Here is a 19,571-nt window from a genome sequence, read left to right as displayed (position 1 = left end):
TCACTCACTCACTCACTCACTCACTCACTCACTCACTCACTCACTCACTCACTCACTCACTCACTCACTCACTCACTCACTCACTCACTCACTCACTCACTCACTCACTCACTCACTCACTCACTCACTCACTCACTCACTCACTCACTCACTCACTCACTCACTCACTCACTCAGCCATTCCTAAGCAGTCACACATGCACACGATTCCCATAGCACGACAGGCCTGATCTCTACAGGGACTACTTTTTTGTTGATTCAGTTATATGCAGAAACCACAAAAAGAGGATGATGGGATGATATGAAGAGATGGAGGAGGTGGAGGAGGTGTTTTCTCACTCCTCCACCGCACCATACCAACCGCCTCCTGCAGTCCATTCAGTGTGTGTGTGTGTGTGTGTGTGTGTGTGTGTGTGTGTGTGTGTGTGTGTGTGTGTGTCAGCTCTGAGTGCTCTATTATAGGGCCACCTGCTTCCTTTTAAATATCCCATCACTTCCTGCATGCACTCAGCAAACGTGCTCACTGCATTAGCTGCAGGGCTAAAGATATGTGTGTGTGGTGTGTGTGTGTGCCCTGCAGCATTCAGCTAGGGCATGCTGGACCGTTTGTGTGCATGTTGTGGGTTAGATGTTAGCGTTTCCGGGATGCTTGCATTAAGCCTCCTTCTATCATCCTAATGAATAATTAATGCAAGCGGCTGTAAAATATATTGCTCGACTAGAGATGCATTTTTAGGACGGGCGGGACTGCTCCCCTGCTGTGATCAAGTGTTTTTATATCTGAATCCCCCTCCCTGTAGGATTACATCAATTAGCGTCACACTTTAAAGGGAGCTGAATCCTGAGCGTTTATATTGTCGCCTGATTTTCCCCGTGGAAGAGACAGAAAGGGAAGCTGTCGCAGTGATTTTCATGGTAATTTGCGAGATTACAGTATGCTAATGTGATAATTACAGAGGATGCTCAGCATTAATCAGCTGCGGCTGGCAATGTTCATCGTCGGGATAAACTGCAGCATTCCGTCAACTCCAGGTCTGATCGGGAGACGGTTCTACTCAGGTTGACACATCGAGAGGCCTCTGAAAACGCTCTCTCTTTGTTTGTGATGTCTGCCTCCGAGAGCGCGTCGGCTTTCTCCTCATTAGACCGAGAAGAGGAATTATGTTCCAGGAAAGTTTGGCACAGATCCATCCGCACGACACCCACTCAGGCCTGCGAGCATTTCAAACTGAAATAAAATATGCATGTTGATAGAAAAAAAAAACAGACACATGCACAGTTACACACTTTATCACACCCCCCTATTAATTAAGACTATTCTTCTGTGTGTTTAATACCATGATTTATTCATGTGTGTGCAGAGCTTCTTATAGAGCTCCTGTAAATACATAATGTCTCACAGCGAGATCTGAGCTTCAGCTGCTGCTGCCTTTTCCCCTCCACTTATTATAGAGTCAGCTAATGAGTTATTGGACTAGCAGAGAGCAGGGAGGCATTACATAAATCTACAGAGCCTCATCACAAGGCACTTTCTGCAGTTTCATAAGCTTAACCGGAAACCGGATAGAGAATTTGAATGGGGTCATGCAGCCTATGTTTAACCTCTTACTTTACTTTCTGTTGCTACAGTCCTACAGTAAAAAAGAATTGTGTTCTGTTTTGTTTCCCAGGCAGCCTTGTTGGATACGTGGTTGTATTTGTAAGGCGTCCTTCAGTGCTTTCCTCCGGTAATGTAGTTTTACCCGACTTGCATCAGATACTCAGCTGCAGCACACTCTAAGCTGCGAGTCCAAAAGAGGAGTTTCCACTCAGGAGTTGTGGTGTGTCTCTGCTGGGTGTTTGGTTGTGTCTACTGCTAAGATTTTCAACTTCCTTTCATCTAGCCCACGGCTCAGGATCACGAATTAGTTAAAAGATATCACAAACTGTTAAAAAAACGGATAAAAATGTAGCTTTTTGCTTATATATCGTATTAAAATCCCTTTGGAAATCTAGGAAGGAGATTTTCTTTCTGACATTATGAAGTAACATCAGTAAATCAATCTAGAAATGATTCTGCAGATTAATTGATAATGAAAAAAATGGTTATTGCAATCAATTGAATAGGGTAACAATCGAGTCTCTGTCGGTTAAGGTAAATAAAGTGCAACAAAAAGGATGCAAATAGGAGGAGGATACCCCAGACAGAGGTTTGGGCTTATCCCAAAAAGTCCTCCAGAAATTGTACCTTTGGCTCCTGCTGTTCAGCAGATGTGTGTGCAGACAGTCCGTGTTGTACAGAGGGAAAGATGGCCGGCTCTAAATGAGGGAAGCTTTTTCAGGATGTCCAAAGTGAGAGCTGTGCGGGGTAAAACAGCTATTTGGAGAAGCATAAATGTCACATAATGAGGATAGTTCAGATCTCATGAATGTGTATTTCAAACTAAAAGAGCATGGATATGCTTTTCATTCGGTCCCTGATGGAGTTACTTTATGTTCATGGTTTATTCTTCTGAATAGTTCCGGTATTTTATTGGTGGCATGATGGAAGAGGTTCCAGCTGTGTCTTTATGTTTTATCAACAATTTCAAAGTTAGCCAAACATCAGTTAAAATGTATTTCCAGCTCTTCAATGTAGGAAAACATCTGATTTCACATCATATTGTTCTGGTGTCAATCATTGTGCCATGTTAGTTTGTTGGTAATGAATGAATGTTTATTCAATAATTGTGTTTTATATAAGATTCAGTGCAGGTTACTGATCTGCAAATGCTAAAATCCCAGTGTTCCCTCCAGAGGGAGTTTATCTTCCATACCCTCGCCTCAGCCTGTATGCATTTAGCCCCAGAAGTGTTTGCAAACTAAGAAAGAGTTTTAGCACTTAAGGCAACATTTTCCACTGCGCTAAACAGCTGTTCAGGGTCTCTGCCACTCTGCAACAGGTCTCGCAATAACAGCTTGCCGTTAACCGCCGTGCCAATCTTCAATGAGCTGGGCTAGTGGTATATGATCATATTGTTCTTATACATCCCACACAAATGTTTCAGAGCAAAATGAAACTTGGACATTTGTGGGCATTATCACTATTGAAGACTGGATGTCTTCCATATGTTCCAGCTCAAATAATTCAAGAGTGGATTCATAATCAATAAAAGATTATCTAAAATGCTCTCTCACTCACATATTGAGTCCAGTTCAAGTTTAATTTCAGAAGGCCTGTATCATTTATACATCACTTTCTGGCAGATAGCCGTCTTTGTTCATTGATCATCAAATTTGACTAGAACAGAGTGGTGTATGAGGGCTGCTGCTGTTTAAAAACTCAAGTAGAATCACAAGACATAAGAGAAGTGGAAATAAGAGTACTCTTATCCCTTTCCCTAATCTGTTTCTAAATAATGCAGAGCTGCAGAATAAAGGCAGTCAGTGATGTTAAAGGGAAGTCTGCCATTGCTGCCTTTATCATTAAAGTGTACTTACCAAAAGACACACGATATCGAACTCCTAGAAAACAAATCTATAATACAACAGCACAATGATCTCCAGATATAACTGGCATCATATTCAAGCCTCCTCCATTTTTCACATTTGCAAGTATTGACTGAGCCGTCGCTCCGTGTGGAAATAACACACTCATTCTGCTTCAAGAATAGACAAGAGGCTTTACCACTAAAGACCGCCTGCTGAAGGAGAAGCAAGAGGAGTATTTCCTCACTGGGATCGATAGAACATAACATTATCATAATGTTCTCAAAATGTCTCAGGCAGGGCATCAGCAATAACGTTTTTTTTTTTGTGGAAGAACAAGGTGGTAGAACTCTGATTTCTGTTTTCTAGAATCCCATGTTCCTACTGTTTTAATGCCCCAGAGAGAACATCCCTTGAAAACAGCTTTCATTACTTATTCCATGCTGTTCATAACTGTAGCAGAAAGGTGTTTAATCTTAGTGAGATTTCTATTTTAAATGGTTTTCAACTTTCTATGTGGTAAACACAACACAGCGGCTTATGCAGATCAGAAAAACACCTCTGCTCATACTAAATACTTTCAAATAAGACGAGCTCACTGGAAAAATTGATCAATTATCAGGGAAGACTGTTGACTGAATTTGACAAGTGCTCAAATGGATATCAGATTTGCCTTTTGTAGAAAAGTTTTCTGAGTGTGAATATTTGATGCCAAATCTGAGAAGCACAAACAGCTTGGGAAAGTGATGACAACATCTACAGCTGAAGGGTGAAGGTGTAACAGGGTGCTGATGCCTTCACCTGTAGTGGGACATGTGCACACTGAGACTCCAGATGAATTTTTACTGCAAGTATGGAGGTCCTCTTTCCACACTGACTCCTTTCTCTGAACTTTTATTTCATGTCTCCAGTTCATCATTCTGTCTTCTTCTGTTATCCTCTCACGTTGCTCCAATTGCAGGGTCTAAACTCAAACCCCCTCTAACAGAGTGGTGCAGTGATCACATCTTTGTGTAGGGCCAACAGGAAGTTAGCATGGCAACAAAAAGCAATGGGATTTTGCCGTGGATTTCCATTTATTGCAGAAATATCTTTGGCAAACACGTTAATGATAATGCCACGTTTTGTACACGAGGATAAACTCCACATATCAACACCACTTTTATTATTTATAAAGCCTAAAATGAAGTAAAAAGCTAACGTTAGGCTTTAAACAGCCTACATCCCCTTCGCATGGCTGCTTGTAAACACCACAAAGCTAAAGGTGGCTAATGTTTGGCATATTGACGTTAAGTAGTCTAATTTAAGTCACTTGTTGGCAACTGCCATTTTCATGACATAATGCATAAAAGCTCCTGACAGTCCAAGTGGGGTATTTACAGACGGACTTTAAAGTAGAAAAAAATATGAAAATCTCTTCAAACCGTGTTAAACATTAACGGAACCGGAGGTGGTAAAATGCTAACTTATTCTGGGGTCTTAGGACTCATTCCTGCTCTACCCTTTAATGCCACAATGTTATGATGATTCTTATCTTGAGTTCCATCTAATACAGTCCCAGAGCAAACAAGAGAAAAGCAGTCTGCACGGTAGAGGGGAACACCCTCCACATTTTCTGACTAAAGCAGCTTTGCTCAAACACATTTTTTACCATAAATGTGTCAAGAAATGGGAAGTGTCTGTTGAGTCTGAGACCCTTAAGAACTGTCCACAAACAGGTTTACCTCATTTAAAGACCCATCGTCTGTCCCACAGCTCCTCTTCCCTCTGGTCCCTCTGTCATTTATTCCCCAGACCACATGTCAGGATCTAGCGGTATTTCGATCATTAAAAGATAGCTTTGGATTCTATTAATTAACTATTTCTCCAGTAAATGAGAGTCGCCAAATCCCAAGTTTAGAGAAATAGACAAGGACCAGCACAGGAGTTCAGAAATGTACTTCTGCAGCAGCATCTATATCAGTTTAAGTGAATGCTATCATTAGAATAAACTCACAGTTTACCTTGTGGTCTTTTGTCATTTTACCTCACAGAACACAATGAAAATATGAGGTTGGGTTTCAGAATCAAATCATTGAAGTATGTTTTTCTTTAAACTGTAAGTTTTCTCAATCAATTAGATTTGTGGTATTGTGGATTTTGGAAAGTCTGAACCAAAAATTGTAAAAGGCCAAAGTAACACAAACTACACACAATAACACAACTAGCTAACCAATGGTGGCAGCTGAACTCCCATGTTTCATGAGGTAAAGTTGCTGTTTTTTTCAGTGGAGTCTGGTGGCTTTGGTCGGATTGAAAACAGTGATTATGGAGAGTCACCGTATACAACCCCACAACATTTGAACTATCCCTTTAATGTTTTGGGTCTGAAACCCATATTCACACTGAGATCACTTTCTGTGATTGCTGCAGTTTAAAAAAAACAACATATATTTGACCCCTTATTCTTTTACATGGACATATTTTAGGTAAAAGCTCAGTCTGAAGGGACTTAACTTGGGAACTACTGGGTTGCTGGTTCATGTCTCAGAACGGAACAAATACAACGATTTTGGTTTACCTGTAAATATGATTGGATTTTTTGGGGGGTTTTGTACAAAGAGATGATTATATATATATATATATATATATATATATACCAGTCAAATAACATGAATACTGATGACGATAAGCAGAACTTTGATTTTCATGAACATCGATGCTACAGGGGGTATGACCAGAAAAGTTTTTAAGCTTCTTCTTGCCCCTTTTGAACATGAAGGAAAACTATTTGAGTATTTATTTTTTGTACCTTATAACGTATCTGTTATATTGCTTCTTTTTGTTATTGTTATAATTTTTTCTGTTTGATTTATTTATTTATTAACATGTTCAGTAAATGGACTAATGAAAATATGGAGAGTGGACTGTTACTTTTAGAGGCCAGTTTACCTCCTGGGACTGCTGAGGTGCCCTTAAGCAAGGCACCTGACCCCTACACTGCTCCCAGGACGCTGTATAATAGCTGCTCACTGTTACTAATACTAGGATGGGGTAAATGTTTAGACTTATTTTTAGTGCGAGTAAAAACATGTCCATGTATTTGAGGATTTTAATAGGAATGCATTAATTTATTTAACCCAGGTATCATTCCTTAGTGAGACTCAGGTGGTAACTTTTAAATTGTGTGTGTTCAGGTGGCAGCCATCAACCCCAGCCACCCGCTGGCCCAGATGCCTCTGCCGCCCTCCATGAAGAACTGCATCCAGCTGGCCGCCTGCGAGGCCAGCGAGCTGCTGCCAATGAACCCCGACCTCCCAGCTGACCTCTTCACCTCCTGCCTCACCACACCCATCAAGATCGCCCTCCGATGGTAAAGTTCCTCTACAGCTCTCTCCCAGCTCTCAGCGGCACAGTTTCTCGCTAACCATTAAAAGTTCCAACATTCCAGATGGTACATTCACGATATGGCCTTAAATTTATGCTGAAGTAAGGAAGAGCTGGGGTTTTTGTCAACTAACTGTTAACATTTAAGCAGTGTTTTCCAATAATGAGCCCAAACAGGCTTTAAACAGCGAGAGGAGGAACTGGTTATGGTCTCTCTCAGCCGGTAACCCATTTTTAAAGAAAGTTTTCAATATGGAAGAATTTGAATCACCATGATCTCTTCAGTTAGCGGCTAGCCTATCCAGTTAAATGTCTCTTAACCAAAAATAAGTCCACAGAGGAACACTTAAAGGCTATCCCATATAGAATTAACTTGTTTTAAAAAGTTGGAATACTCTTTAATTTGCGGTTGTGAATTAATTACCTGCTTGATAATGCTATATTTCTCTGTAGCTTCATCTGTAAACACGTAGCACATTTTCCCTTTGACACCAGTACTGCCATGCTTTTGAGGGGTACTGTTTTCTCTAAATCCCACGCCCAAAACCCTCGGCTTTCCTTTTGTCTGCGATGATGGGCACTTAATACCTCATCAGTGTCTTTTTCTGTGAGGATTTGCAGACATTTCTATTTGTAGAGATAGAATGCAAGCCCCACAAACTGTACACAACCAAAAAACTTATCCAAATAAAACTGGTGTACCATTTGAAATGTAATGTGCTATTTCCATAAGCTATCTGTTTTTAGAAAATGATTTTCCTGCTGCCAGCCAAAACTGTTTCAGTCTACGGCAAAGAAAGCGTAGCGTAGCATATGGAAAATGAACAGATATTATAGTTTGAACAAATATAAATCGTTCAGACTATCTGATGCTGTTTGAGCTATCAGTATCAGTTAACCTGCAGTGTGTAAAAAGGCATTTAACAACTTCCTCTTATATAAATAAAACAACTAATGGTAATCAAAATGTAAAAGAGATGTAAATGGTGGTGCAAAGTCCGATACTGTCAACGTAGCAACATTTCATTCAGTTCCAAATGCTAAGAAAAAATGTAAGAATTCTAATCAGTTACTTTATTATAATTCTTCTTGATTATTATTCCTTATATTTGTGCACAATTAACTCACAGGACATGTGAGATTTCTTTCCTTGCCATTTTTGATATTTTGCGCATACTATAATTAATACTGTTTGCGTGCATATGTTAGTGAGATTATAAGCGCATGTTGAGTGAAAATTGGCAGCAAATTAGTTTTTGTGTCCCATTCAATGTCTGAGATATTATGCAAATGCAATCATTTGGGTGATGTAAAAGAGTACCAACGTTGACTGGCGAACTCTAAGCAATCAAAGTAGATTTTGTTTTGACATAAACAATTTTTTAAAACATCAATATAAGCATGTGCAGAATAGGTATTTAGGAAACAGTAGAGGGAGGGAAACATTATACAAAATGACAAAATAATTCAAATTTGCAATTTGTAAATGGTGTGGGCTTTAGTATTAACCACAAAGAACGCAGTGTGTCAATCATTTGTTGAGCCAGTTCGTGGCAGGTTTCTTTGATACTGAGGACATACTGATGTGTCCAAACCTTCCTCTTAACTCTGACCCTGCTCAGTATTCAGCTCCGGTAAGACATTTTCTGCTTAAATGAAAAATGTAAACGCCCCTCATCCACTGCGATGCAAGGTTGATGATCCCCGCAGAGGACATTGGGTTAAAATCGGTGAAAGATATTGAGGCTCATACAGTTGCATGATGTAAAAGCAGCCTGATGCATGATTCAGAGGAGTGTACTGCTGGAGCTTCAAGCCTAACCACGAGAGCACACGGGTTGCATCAGACAGTCAGCCGTCTGTGGGGCACACTGAGCATGTGGGGCTTGCACAACCAGGCAAAGGTGATTGCATCACCTCTAATCCCCCGTAAACACACAAACACACACACATAGATGAATCATCCATGTTCTACATACACATGTGGTCTAACTCCACATCCTGTATGTAGAGCAATGTTTTCAAAGTTCGGTCTCTAATTATTCTATACTCATACCTTTCCTAATTAGCTAACTAGCTAGTAAGCTAACTTTATAGGGGAAGTTATTTTATTTCTGTTTTGGACCAACATGGGTATAACCTTACTCGGGTATTATACAAATGTTTGTATAAAATTGCAAAAAAGAACTAAAACTAGGGTGTTTACTGTATATTTAGTAGCTGTAGTCACCGTGGATCCATCTTGTTTTTATGGACCATTTGTGTACAAGAGGATGAAGCTAGAAGGTTTTGCTACACCTCTATACCGATTGACAGGCTTGTTAGCGAGGTGTCAATCACAAGGTAACTACACACTAAATCTCTGCTATTGTCTATTCCACTTTTAATGGGGACATCATTTACAAAATGATTCCCTATTGAAGAAGATTTGAAACTATCTTGTTAGAAAAAGGGTCTTATTCCTCATAAACTTCAATACATTATGGCTTCATTTGCCTTACCGTGTTATGGTGTATTCTAACTGAAAGAGGCAGTTTTTTCAGGGCTAATTTCCTCTGTGGACTGTTTTTTCAATTGCCTTGAACGGGTAACAGTACCAACTGTACATTAGCTGTAAGCTAGCTTGTAACTCACAGACTGACCATGCTTTTTAGAAGAGTGTACATTCAGTCTGTGTGTCTGTGCCTAGCCTCAGACTGACGCACAGAAATTCAAAATGAAAAGTTGGCTAGCTAGCTTCAAACTTGCATTTAGCTGACAGTAAGCTAATAATAACTTGAAAACCAGCAAGCCTGAAGAGCTATCGCAACTGACTTGTGTAGCCATGTGCCAGGCTAGCCAGCCTGTTAGCATCTAGCTTACCAACCACAGCCATTCATCAGCTAGTCTAAAAAGCTGTCACCACATCTAAAATGTTGTATAATGCTTTATAGTTCTTGAAAGTAATGTCCATCTATACTATTGTAGTTTTGAATACAATTATAACATTCTTAAAACGTTTTTCAGAATTTGCTTAGGAGCATTGGTCTTCCTTGTGTCCTGTAGTTCTGTCCCATATTGCAAAAATGATTCTGAATCTACCTGCTGCAATTGGCATAGCTATCTTGATACTCAAACAAGGTGGTACTAAAGCCAGGTACTATCCACAATTCTTACTAATGAGAAAACAAAAAAGAGTTCTGAGGGAGTTGACCATGCAGTGGGAATGCAGTAGGGAAAGCACAGGTGCACCTAATTAAATGAATAGTGGCTGAATACGATCAAGCAATTTTGATTTGAAGGTTTTGATGTTGTTTTGGTGTCAAACTGCCACAGTTTTTACTGGAAAAATGGAATAGAACTAGGGCTGTCAAATGATTAAAATTTCTTGAATTAATTGAATTTTTCTGTGTACTGTTCTCAGAACAGAAAGATAAATGACAAGAAGCGGATATTACATTTGTTCTTTATTAATGACAAATCAAAAAAAAGTTTTCATTCCAAACAATTTTGGCAACTAAGCCATTGCTCTTTTTCTTTAGCAAATACAGGATAGGTGAATGGAACGTTTTTCTTTTTGAACAAACAACACTTTCACACAAGTACATGTGGCCCTTTTACCTTTTGTGTATTCATATTTTAGCCAGTTGCTAAGGCAAACTGACTGGTTAACATTTTCTGAATGTAAAGTGGACCGTTTCTTCTGAACAATATGGCCTGCAACTGAGAAGAGTCGTTCGCACGGAGCCGTGGATGCAGGAGTCACGATATATTTGCGGGCAAGCAGGGCCAGCTTGTCATGTGCTCCTGAATGAGCAGCCCACCACTGCATGGGGCAGTCCTCCATACTTATGCTTGGCTCTGCTCTGTACCTTTGTATGTCTCTGTCAGGTTACACCTCTTCATCTGACTCTGAATCTGAGCCCATCTGTAGAAGGTGAAGTTTCTTCCTGGGTGGTCCATCTTGAGAAGTCAGCAGAGACCTTCTGGGTGATTGTTCATAAAGCATGCCTCCAAGTGAGGTCCACACCTCTTCCCTTTCACTCTTGGGCAGACTCTTCAAGTCTTTGAAACGTGGATCCAGCGCCGTTGCAAGCTTGAGCCATGCATTGTTAGTATTTTCTTGGCAGGAGGCTAGGTTTTCATGAAGATTGTCTTAAATCTCACCACATATGCAGGGTCTTCTTCAGAGACCTTTATCACTTGACGCAGGTGGCAGAGGGCAGGCAGTACTACTGAGCAGGAGATATAGGCCTCTCCACCCAGAATCTCAGTTACATACCTGCAGTAGAATAACACACACACACACACACACACACACACACACACACACACACACACACACACACACACACACACACACACACACACACACACACAGTTATTTGAACACCAGTTGGTATGCTGGCAAATCAGTTAAACCTTTAATTTTAGCTTGATCAGTTCAATTAAATTTTTCAATGTTCACATTATGTGCATTCCTTGCCTGCTGGCTCTAGAAGAGTGCTCAGTCTCTGCAGTTTGTCCCATTCTGGTGGCGTCAGCATGACCAGTTTGTGGTGTTGTTGGTCCAGGGTTGCTGTTATTGCTGCTTGATAGTGGTTCAGGCTCTTGATCATTTCCAGCGTGGAATTCCACCGCGTTGGCACGTCTTGGATCAGTGGCTCCTGCCGCTGTCCCAGGGCCGCTTGCTGTGAAGCTCCATGGTGTTTGCTGCACTGTGTCTGAAGTGACTGACAATTTTGCGACACTTGGCCAACACATTCGCAAATCCACTATCGGAGAGGCTCACGTTGATGCTTCTCTGTAGCATGTGAGCGATGCAGGGCATGTGCTCATATGGCAGCAGTTTAGCTGCAGCTGTCATATTGCGTACACTGTCCGTCCCTATAGTTGTGATTTTTCCTTCAATTTTCCACTTGTGTGCCACGGTTTGAAACTGTTGATCACATACCTCTGCAAAGTGACGTTTTTCTGTTTTCATTACGGTTAAAGCAAACGACTTCAGTTCCCAGGTTTTAGTGATGTGATGCGCTGTCACACCCAGATAATTGTTGTTACTCGAGGAGGTCCAGTGGTCTCCTATCAAAGCAAGATATTCCGCTGAAGCCAAATCCTCTTCCTTCATTTTCTTTTTAGCGTCATATAGTTGGTTGATTTTAGTCATCACTGTACCTCTCGACGGAGGCTTGTAGAATGCGTCTAAAGTTGCCACTTTCAAAACTTCTGCGAGGACCAAGTCCTCGACAATACTAATTGGTCTACAGTCCTTGGCTATCCATCTGGCAATTGTGTCGGTCAGCTTCTCAGACGTAGACTTACTTAATGCCCTGCGTTTGGTGAGGGTGGTCTGAAGCATGCCAGGCGTAACATCTGAAGTTGAAGCCCCAACAATGAATGCTTGGCGTTAAGATGATACTTAAGGCTCGAGGTGCTTCGGTGAAACGAAAAGTCCTTCCTGCAGTGTGAGTAAACCACAACATGTTTGTTTTTTTTGTACTCAAACTGTCCATCCAGAGGGCCAACGGGTTCCTCGGACTCCTCCATCTTGCTCGTGTCAGCCATGCCGTTTACGTGACGAGGAAGGACGCAGCGGGGGTTTAATTTTGGGCAAATCAGGGCGTGAATGCTTTAAAAAAAATGATCGCCGTTAATTCCAGAAATTAATCATCTCACGTTAATGCGTTAATTTTGACAGCCCTAAATAGAACAAAGCCATTGTTTACCTATTATGACAATCAACATGACTGCTGTGACAAATGCCTGTTTGATAGTGATTGTACGTTTGTCCTTCTAAGATTTTCAAAAGAAGGAATACATACTCATTATTATCATTATTTCAGTTTCCCACTGGTATAAGCGGCAGAACGGGTCTTCTATGTATTGCTAATGCTATTATTTCAATTTTGCTTCAAAACCATTCTTGCAACTTGGAAACATCAGAGAAGGAAGATCAGCACCTTATCTGCACTACTACTAATGCACTACATTACTGACTCACATACAGTCTCTATCTGCAATATACAAAGCCCCCGTGCTGCCATCAATCATGACTTAACCGTACAGCTTTTTAATAACTGAATTCACTTTGCCCAAACTATAAGTCAGAGGGATGATTTAACACATTTTCAACTACAAATTTAAAAGAGGCAGATAACTAAGAAGTAAGGATGACAGGTAGCCTTCAGGAGGGGTCTTACAGCCAGCCGAGTGTTCCTTTTCTGCCAGAAATGTTGAAGTGTGTGTTGCCTTTATCTTTCCCCATTCTAAATCCACACTCCACCCTGACCTTCAAAATAATGAGGTGTCAGTATTCTGCCATTAATATTGATATCCCTTACCAACATTTAGTTTTGGAGAATCAGTTTTTTAGAAGCCTGTCGGACTATATTGAGTGTGACTGCCTTCAAAAATGCATGTTGTAGTTTCAGGGGAAACGTGTAGCATCAGTATTAATACATTTCACTTTTTTGTGAGCAATGAATCAGGGGAAATTTAGTCATGTATTACTGTAAAGTGTATGCATTATAAATGAAACATACTCGTATACCTCGCACATTTTGATAAGCTCTTATAAGCATACATTTTATATGAACACCAATGCTCCAAAAGAGAATACTCAAACTTATGATGCATTTATTTATACGTTTTTTTTCATTAAAAAAACGGTTTGGAAAGGACAACTATATCTAAATTAATATTGTATTCGTATAAAAATGCAAGCCACAATCAGTTCTTCCTGGAGGAGGGAACACTGTGTGCTTCTGGGAGGGACATTACTAATTTCAGACGTATCATACAGCTGCCAGGTTCGGTAGAAAAGGCAATTTCATTGAGAATAGCCAGAGCGCTTGAGAAACCTCTCCACCAGATTAAACATACCAGCTGTGTTCAGCACCTCCATCAACCTAGCCTCCAGGTTTGCCCGAGACCCGGAGCTCTTTACGAGTCTCCAAAAACCCTCTCGCCACTTCCCTCCTCCCGGTTTTCTCATAGTTTGTTGCCATCTCTCCGGCATGCTTATTATTTTCTAAATTAAGATGTGCCGAGCTGTCTTCTCCCTAATTTTTACAAAGCCCCAGAGAGAGACATGGTGAGAAAATGAGGAAGCGATGGGGCGGGATTCGACAGGTTTAGAGTGGGCGGATGGAGGGATTCACTGATGTGCTGGCTTACCTTGGCTTTAAAACTTTAATGAGATGCACTGAGGGATGGATGATGGGGTTTACAGAGGGAGAGAAGGAGCAAGGCAGACTGAGTGCATGTGTACCTTTCATTGCTCAGCTGAGCAGAAAATCATTACTGATGGAGCGCCATCTTCAAGGGATTTCCCCACCGCTGCAATGGATGGGGAGGGATGGAGGAGGCGAGCATCTGAAAATAGAGAGACACCAGGGGTTTGCAGAGGAAGGAAGAAAGAGAAACACTGGCTGAAGGGAGAAAAGTGCACGGTGTGTATTTTCGCCATGCTGGGAGAGCAGGCCTCTGGAGTCCCTGATGTCAGTCTGTCTGATGGGATACCTGCTCTGTCAGCGCTTTGGACATTACGTTTGGTGCAGTGGTCAAGATCTGCAGAGGGTGAATCTTAATGACATGACTTTAGTTACTCAAACTTTTCATCTACATTAACACCACCTCAAGGTTAACGTTTTGAAATAACCTCCACACCTTTCGACTTATGATGGAACAAAATGTGCTACTCTGCCTACACTCTTACAAAAGGCAGTCTCAAACGAACAAGAACTACTAGGTACTGCCTACCTTGAGTAAAAGGTAAAGTCAAACGGTAGTGACTTTACTTTTGACACAAGGTAGGCAAGGTAACACATTTGTTATTTTAATGTGACACAAAGATCAAGGAACAAAACAACACCAATCATGAAGCAGTCAGCTTTATTCACTAATACAAGTCCCAAAATTCAAAGACAGGATGACCCGTGTTAGGTTCTAAATCTTGAAGAAGGAAGTAGGCAAAAATAATCCAAGGAGCTTCTCGTCAAGTTTAACAGCATTTATGAATAAAATGATATGATAGGTTTACAAAAGACACTTGGCCGAGGTCTTCTCCCATTAACTGGTCCACAGTCCACTTTCAAGTTATCTGGTCACAGTTCTTAGGAAGAGATCCCGTTCTCTGTTTACGAACATCTTTTCTACCCTCCCGCTCGGAGGTGTAGTCTTCTCTCATTGGTTGGTGGCGCATAGGTGTGTCCATGCCTCTTAGCCATTGTTGATTTAAACAGATCTTCAGATGATTAATCAGGTCAATTTAATCAGATCTTCACGCGTAACCAAATAACATCTTTTATAACATATTTCATAAGACTTCTTTGGCGAGGCAAATTACAAAATTAAGCTCATACCGTAAATGGGATTTCTCCGCAGGGTGGCTGGCATCTCCCTTAGGGATAAGGTGAGAAGTTCAGTCATCCAGGAGGGACTCGGAGTAGAACCGCTACTCCTTCGCGTTGAAAGGAGCCAGTTGAGGTGGTTCGGGCACCTAGTGAGGATGCCACCTGGGCGCCTCCCTAGGGAGGTGTTCCAGGCACGTCCAGCTGGGAAGAGACCGAGGGGTAGACCTAGGACCAGGTGGAGGGATTATATCTCTTCGCTGGCCTGGGAGCGTCTTGGAATCCCCCAGTCAGAGCTGGTTGATGTGGCCAGGGAAAGAGAAGTTTGGGGCTCTCTGCTGGAGCTGTTACCTCCGCGACCCTGACGGAAAAGCGGGAGAAGATGATGGATGGATGGATGGATTATTCTCACACCCGCTCTGAATCAGTCCGGGTTCACTGCAGCTCATTCAGAGACACACATGGATTTATGTCTGAGAAAAACTTGCATCACCGTAATGTCAGGTTATTGGTGGATAAAAAAAATCTTGGCTTGCACAGTATGAATGTCTTCCCACTATATTCTGACAATTCAGACTCGTGTAAAGTTTGTGAAGGCAGGAGGAAAACTTCCTCTTCACCCCCCCTCAAAATACTGAGTGACAGGCTGAGGGGGATACGTGTGTGGCGCGCGAGTATGTGGAGTGAGTGAGAGCGAGTGAGCATAGTTTATTTCTGGAAGTGTGCAGGAGTAGCAGCAGTATTTAGGTAACTGTTAGGCTCTTTGTTAAGAGTGTATTAAAACATAAATGCACATCTTAAAAACAATAGGAAGACACAACTTGGTACAACAAGGCAGGCGTGTTGTACCAAGCAGTTTTGCTGGAGTGTCATCTGGGCCTTGCATTAGGGTTTAAACCGAAGCACCTCTTAGTCCAAATATTGCCCTAGAGCAGGAGTGTCCATCTACGGCCCAGGGGCCAACTGCGGCCTGTTTTCCATTTTTTATTGACCCTTTTATGATTCAAAAAGTATGCTTTATTTATATTTTATATTCAGCTAATCACATGATCACATCTTCCTTTCAGTCAGTGGGCACTTCACTGAAAAATAACACACACCCACACAAAATAAATGTGGCTGCTTCTCTGCCTTACCGTTTTACCTCATAGGTAGAACAAGGAAATAAACATGGTAGTGAAATGGGTTGTTGTTGCCATAACACAAAATCTGACTCCCTTATGTCCTGATTTCTAAATAACTTTACAAAGTACCTAAACGTGTTGGAACAGCCAGCCCCCCCCCCCAACACTACCTAGATTATTCAGGAGGAACCTGTTCCATCCATTAGAAGCAGATGTTAGGGTCTCTGCCGCTGTCTCCTCACTACTGCACCAACACCCCCACCTCCACATGCTTAATCCTGCCACGCTGGTAAGCATGCACATGCCTGCTGTTAATCACAAAATCTGACTCCCTTATGTCCTGATTTCTAAATAACTTTACAAAGTACCTAAACGTGTTGGAACAGCCAGCCCCCCCCGGTTTAACACTTGGCATAACAAGCTTGGAATGTACCCTTCATATTTCCCCTCATTATAAGCAATCTGAGGCTTCTGTTTTAAGGGATGAGCTGCCAACACTTTATGTAACTAAATAAATGAAAACGTGTTTGTTTTCTCAAAGCATATTCGATTACCGAGCATAATTTACCTACATTTGATTGATTTTGCTCACTTATAACTTAACTTATGAGGCGATATACCTCACCTCTAGCTAGTGGCCCTGACCTCCGTATGTGGCCCTCGGTGAAAAAGGTTTGGACAGCCCTGCCCTAGAGAAAGAACAAGTTTTGACCATTCCTGAACACTACCTAGATTATTCAGGAGGAACCTGTTCCATCCATTAGAAGCAGATGTTAGGTACTCTGCCGCTGTCTCCTCACTACTGCACCAACACCCCCACCTCCACATGCTTAATCCTGCCACGCTGGTAAGCATGCACATGCCTGCTGTTAATGCAGTCTATAATGAGCAAACACTTTCATCAATGCTGCTCAGTTTTTACAGACGCAATGGTGACCTCAAGTACAATAGCACCTCATTATCTTTATGTACAGTGTTTGCTGTACACAGATGGAAATGCAGCTAATCACATGATCACATCTTCCTTTCAGTCAGTGGGCACTTCACTGAAAAATAACACACACCCACACAAATAAATGTGGCTGCTTCTCTGCCTTACCGTTTTACCTCATAGGTAGAACAAGGAAATAAACATGGTAGTGAAATGGGTTGTTGTTGCCATAACACAAAATCTGACTCCCTTATGTCCTGATTTCTAAATAACTTTACAAAGTACCCCCCCCCCTACCTCACAAAACCCCGTCATGCATACACACTGACGCAGAGTCTCATACCGCCACTCGGTCCTGTTTGCTCACGTCACACCGTTTATCAAGTTAGAGTTAAAGTATTTTCTATGGCCGGATCAGCAGAGTGCTGCATGCAGCTGGGCGCCACTTTCTAAAGCAGACTTTGCGGCTAATGATACAACTATTTATTATTTTACACGGCTTCTCTCTTTAAACTTAATAAAATATCATTGCAAACTGACAACAATGCAGTTTTTTTTCTTGCAGATTGGAAAATTCATCCGTGATTTCAGACAAAAAGACACCAATGCTTTGTGATCTGTGGGAACAAATAATTTCCCCTGATGCCTCCCCAATTGGCTTCTTGTAATTTTGAGTCATAATTTTGAAATTACTGACCCTTGAGCTAAACCCTAATGTCAATATCTGTGTTTAATTTCTTAAAAAAGGATCACAAAAAGTAGTGTTGGGAAGGTTAAAATGCTACTAATATTCCAATACTGAAAAGTGACTTTTGTGATAGATTTTTACACCCATCCCCGTTCCCCATTTTTCATGAGTTTGCCTTTGTATATAATTTATTATAAGAGCTGATGTGAAAGATTAAACAATTGGTGAATCATCAATGATGCTCCATAGTTGGATACAAATCGAAAAATGTGACACACCTGCGACTTCTGAGGCATCTCTTTGTACTGAAATGAGAACAATCAGACGTGGTAATGGAAAAACCAATAATTCTTTGGATCACCACTATTCTGCAGCTTCAGTGCTCTTTGGCATTCTCTGAACTCACCTGAAAGAATGTATTCATCCAAATAAATATCTCCTGATCGTGGCAGAGAGTGCATTCTAACATGGCGTTTGGACTTTCTCAGGAGGCAGAGGTCAGAAAACTTCATCAAAACATGAAACATGGAATGGAATATCTTACTTTTTATTATTTGTATTCAGGTATTATTTTTTGAAGGCTATTTGTATATATATAAATTCTATCCAGCCACTGAATATGTACCTGATCAAATAACCTGCATATATAATAATATTAATAATACACTTGTGTATGCAGCACCTTTCAAACAGAGTTACAAAGTGCTTTCACCCAACAACACAACACATATAAATACACAGAGAGAATCAAATAAACATCTGAAGTTCGTGGATGTGAATGAGTGCATGTATATGTACAGTGGGGCAAAAAAGTATTTAGTCAGCCACCAATTGTGCAAGTTCTCCCATTTAAAAAGATGAGAGAGGCCTGTAATTTTCATCATAGTTACACTTCAACTATGAGAGACAGAATGGGGGAAACAATCCAGGAAATCACATTGTAGGATTTTTAAAGAATTAATTGGTAAATTCCTCGGTAAAATAAGTATTTGGTCACCTACAAACAAGCAAGATTCTGGCTCTCACAGACCTGTAACTTCTTCTTTAAGAGGCTCCTCTGTCCTCCACTCGTTACCTGTATTAATGGCACCTTTTTGAACTCGTTATCAGTATAAAAGACACCTGTCCACAACCTCAAACAGTCATACTCCAAACTCCACTATGGCCAAGACCAAAGAGCTGTCAAAGGAGACCAGAGACAAAATTGTAGACTTGCACCAGGCTGGGAAAACTGAATCTGCAATAGGTAAGCAGCTTGGTGTGAAGAAATCAACTGTGGGAGCAATTATTAGAAAATGGAAGACATACAAGACCACTGCTAATCTCCCTCGATCTGGGGCTCCATGCAAGATCTCACCTCGTGGGGTCAAAATGATCACAAGAACGGTGAGCAAAAATCCCAGAACCACACGGGGGGACCTAGTGAATGACCTGCAGAGAGCTGGGACCAAAGTAACAGAGGCTACCATCAGTAACACACTACGCCGCCAGGGACTTAAATCCTGCAGTTCCAGACGTGTCCCCCTGCTTAAGCCAGTACATGTCCAGGCCCGTCTGAAGTTTGCTAGAGGGCATTTGGATGATCCAGAAGAGGATTGGGAGAATGTCATATGGTCAGATGAAACCAAAATAGAACTTTTTGGTAAAAACTCAACTCGTCGTGTTTGGAGGAGAAAGAATGCAGAG

The 19,571-nt window shown here is 41.3% G+C and overlaps 1 protein-coding gene across 2 annotated transcripts in view; it reads left to right on the top strand.

The window, feature by feature from the left end:
- rptor (regulatory associated protein of MTOR, complex 1) overlaps positions 1-19,571 on the top strand; it is a 224,229-nt gene that overhangs the window by 80,729 nt on the left and 123,929 nt on the right. For both annotated transcript variants that reach the window (XM_063884304.1, XM_063884305.1), the window contains exon 7: positions 6,623-6,798. In XM_063884304.1, coding sequence (XP_063740374.1) covers positions 6,623-6,798 — 176 coding nt within the window. The remainder of the gene's footprint in view (positions 1-6,622; positions 6,799-19,571) is intronic.

This window comes from Eleginops maclovinus, chromosome 5 (genome assembly GCF_036324505.1).
Source record: "Eleginops maclovinus isolate JMC-PN-2008 ecotype Puerto Natales chromosome 5, JC_Emac_rtc_rv5, whole genome shotgun sequence".
In the NCBI taxonomy this organism is placed as follows: Eukaryota; Metazoa; Chordata; class Actinopteri; order Perciformes; family Eleginopidae; genus Eleginops; species Eleginops maclovinus.
The sequence above is the reverse complement of the archived record's forward strand: the minus strand, read 5'-3'. Positions and strand labels throughout refer to the sequence as shown.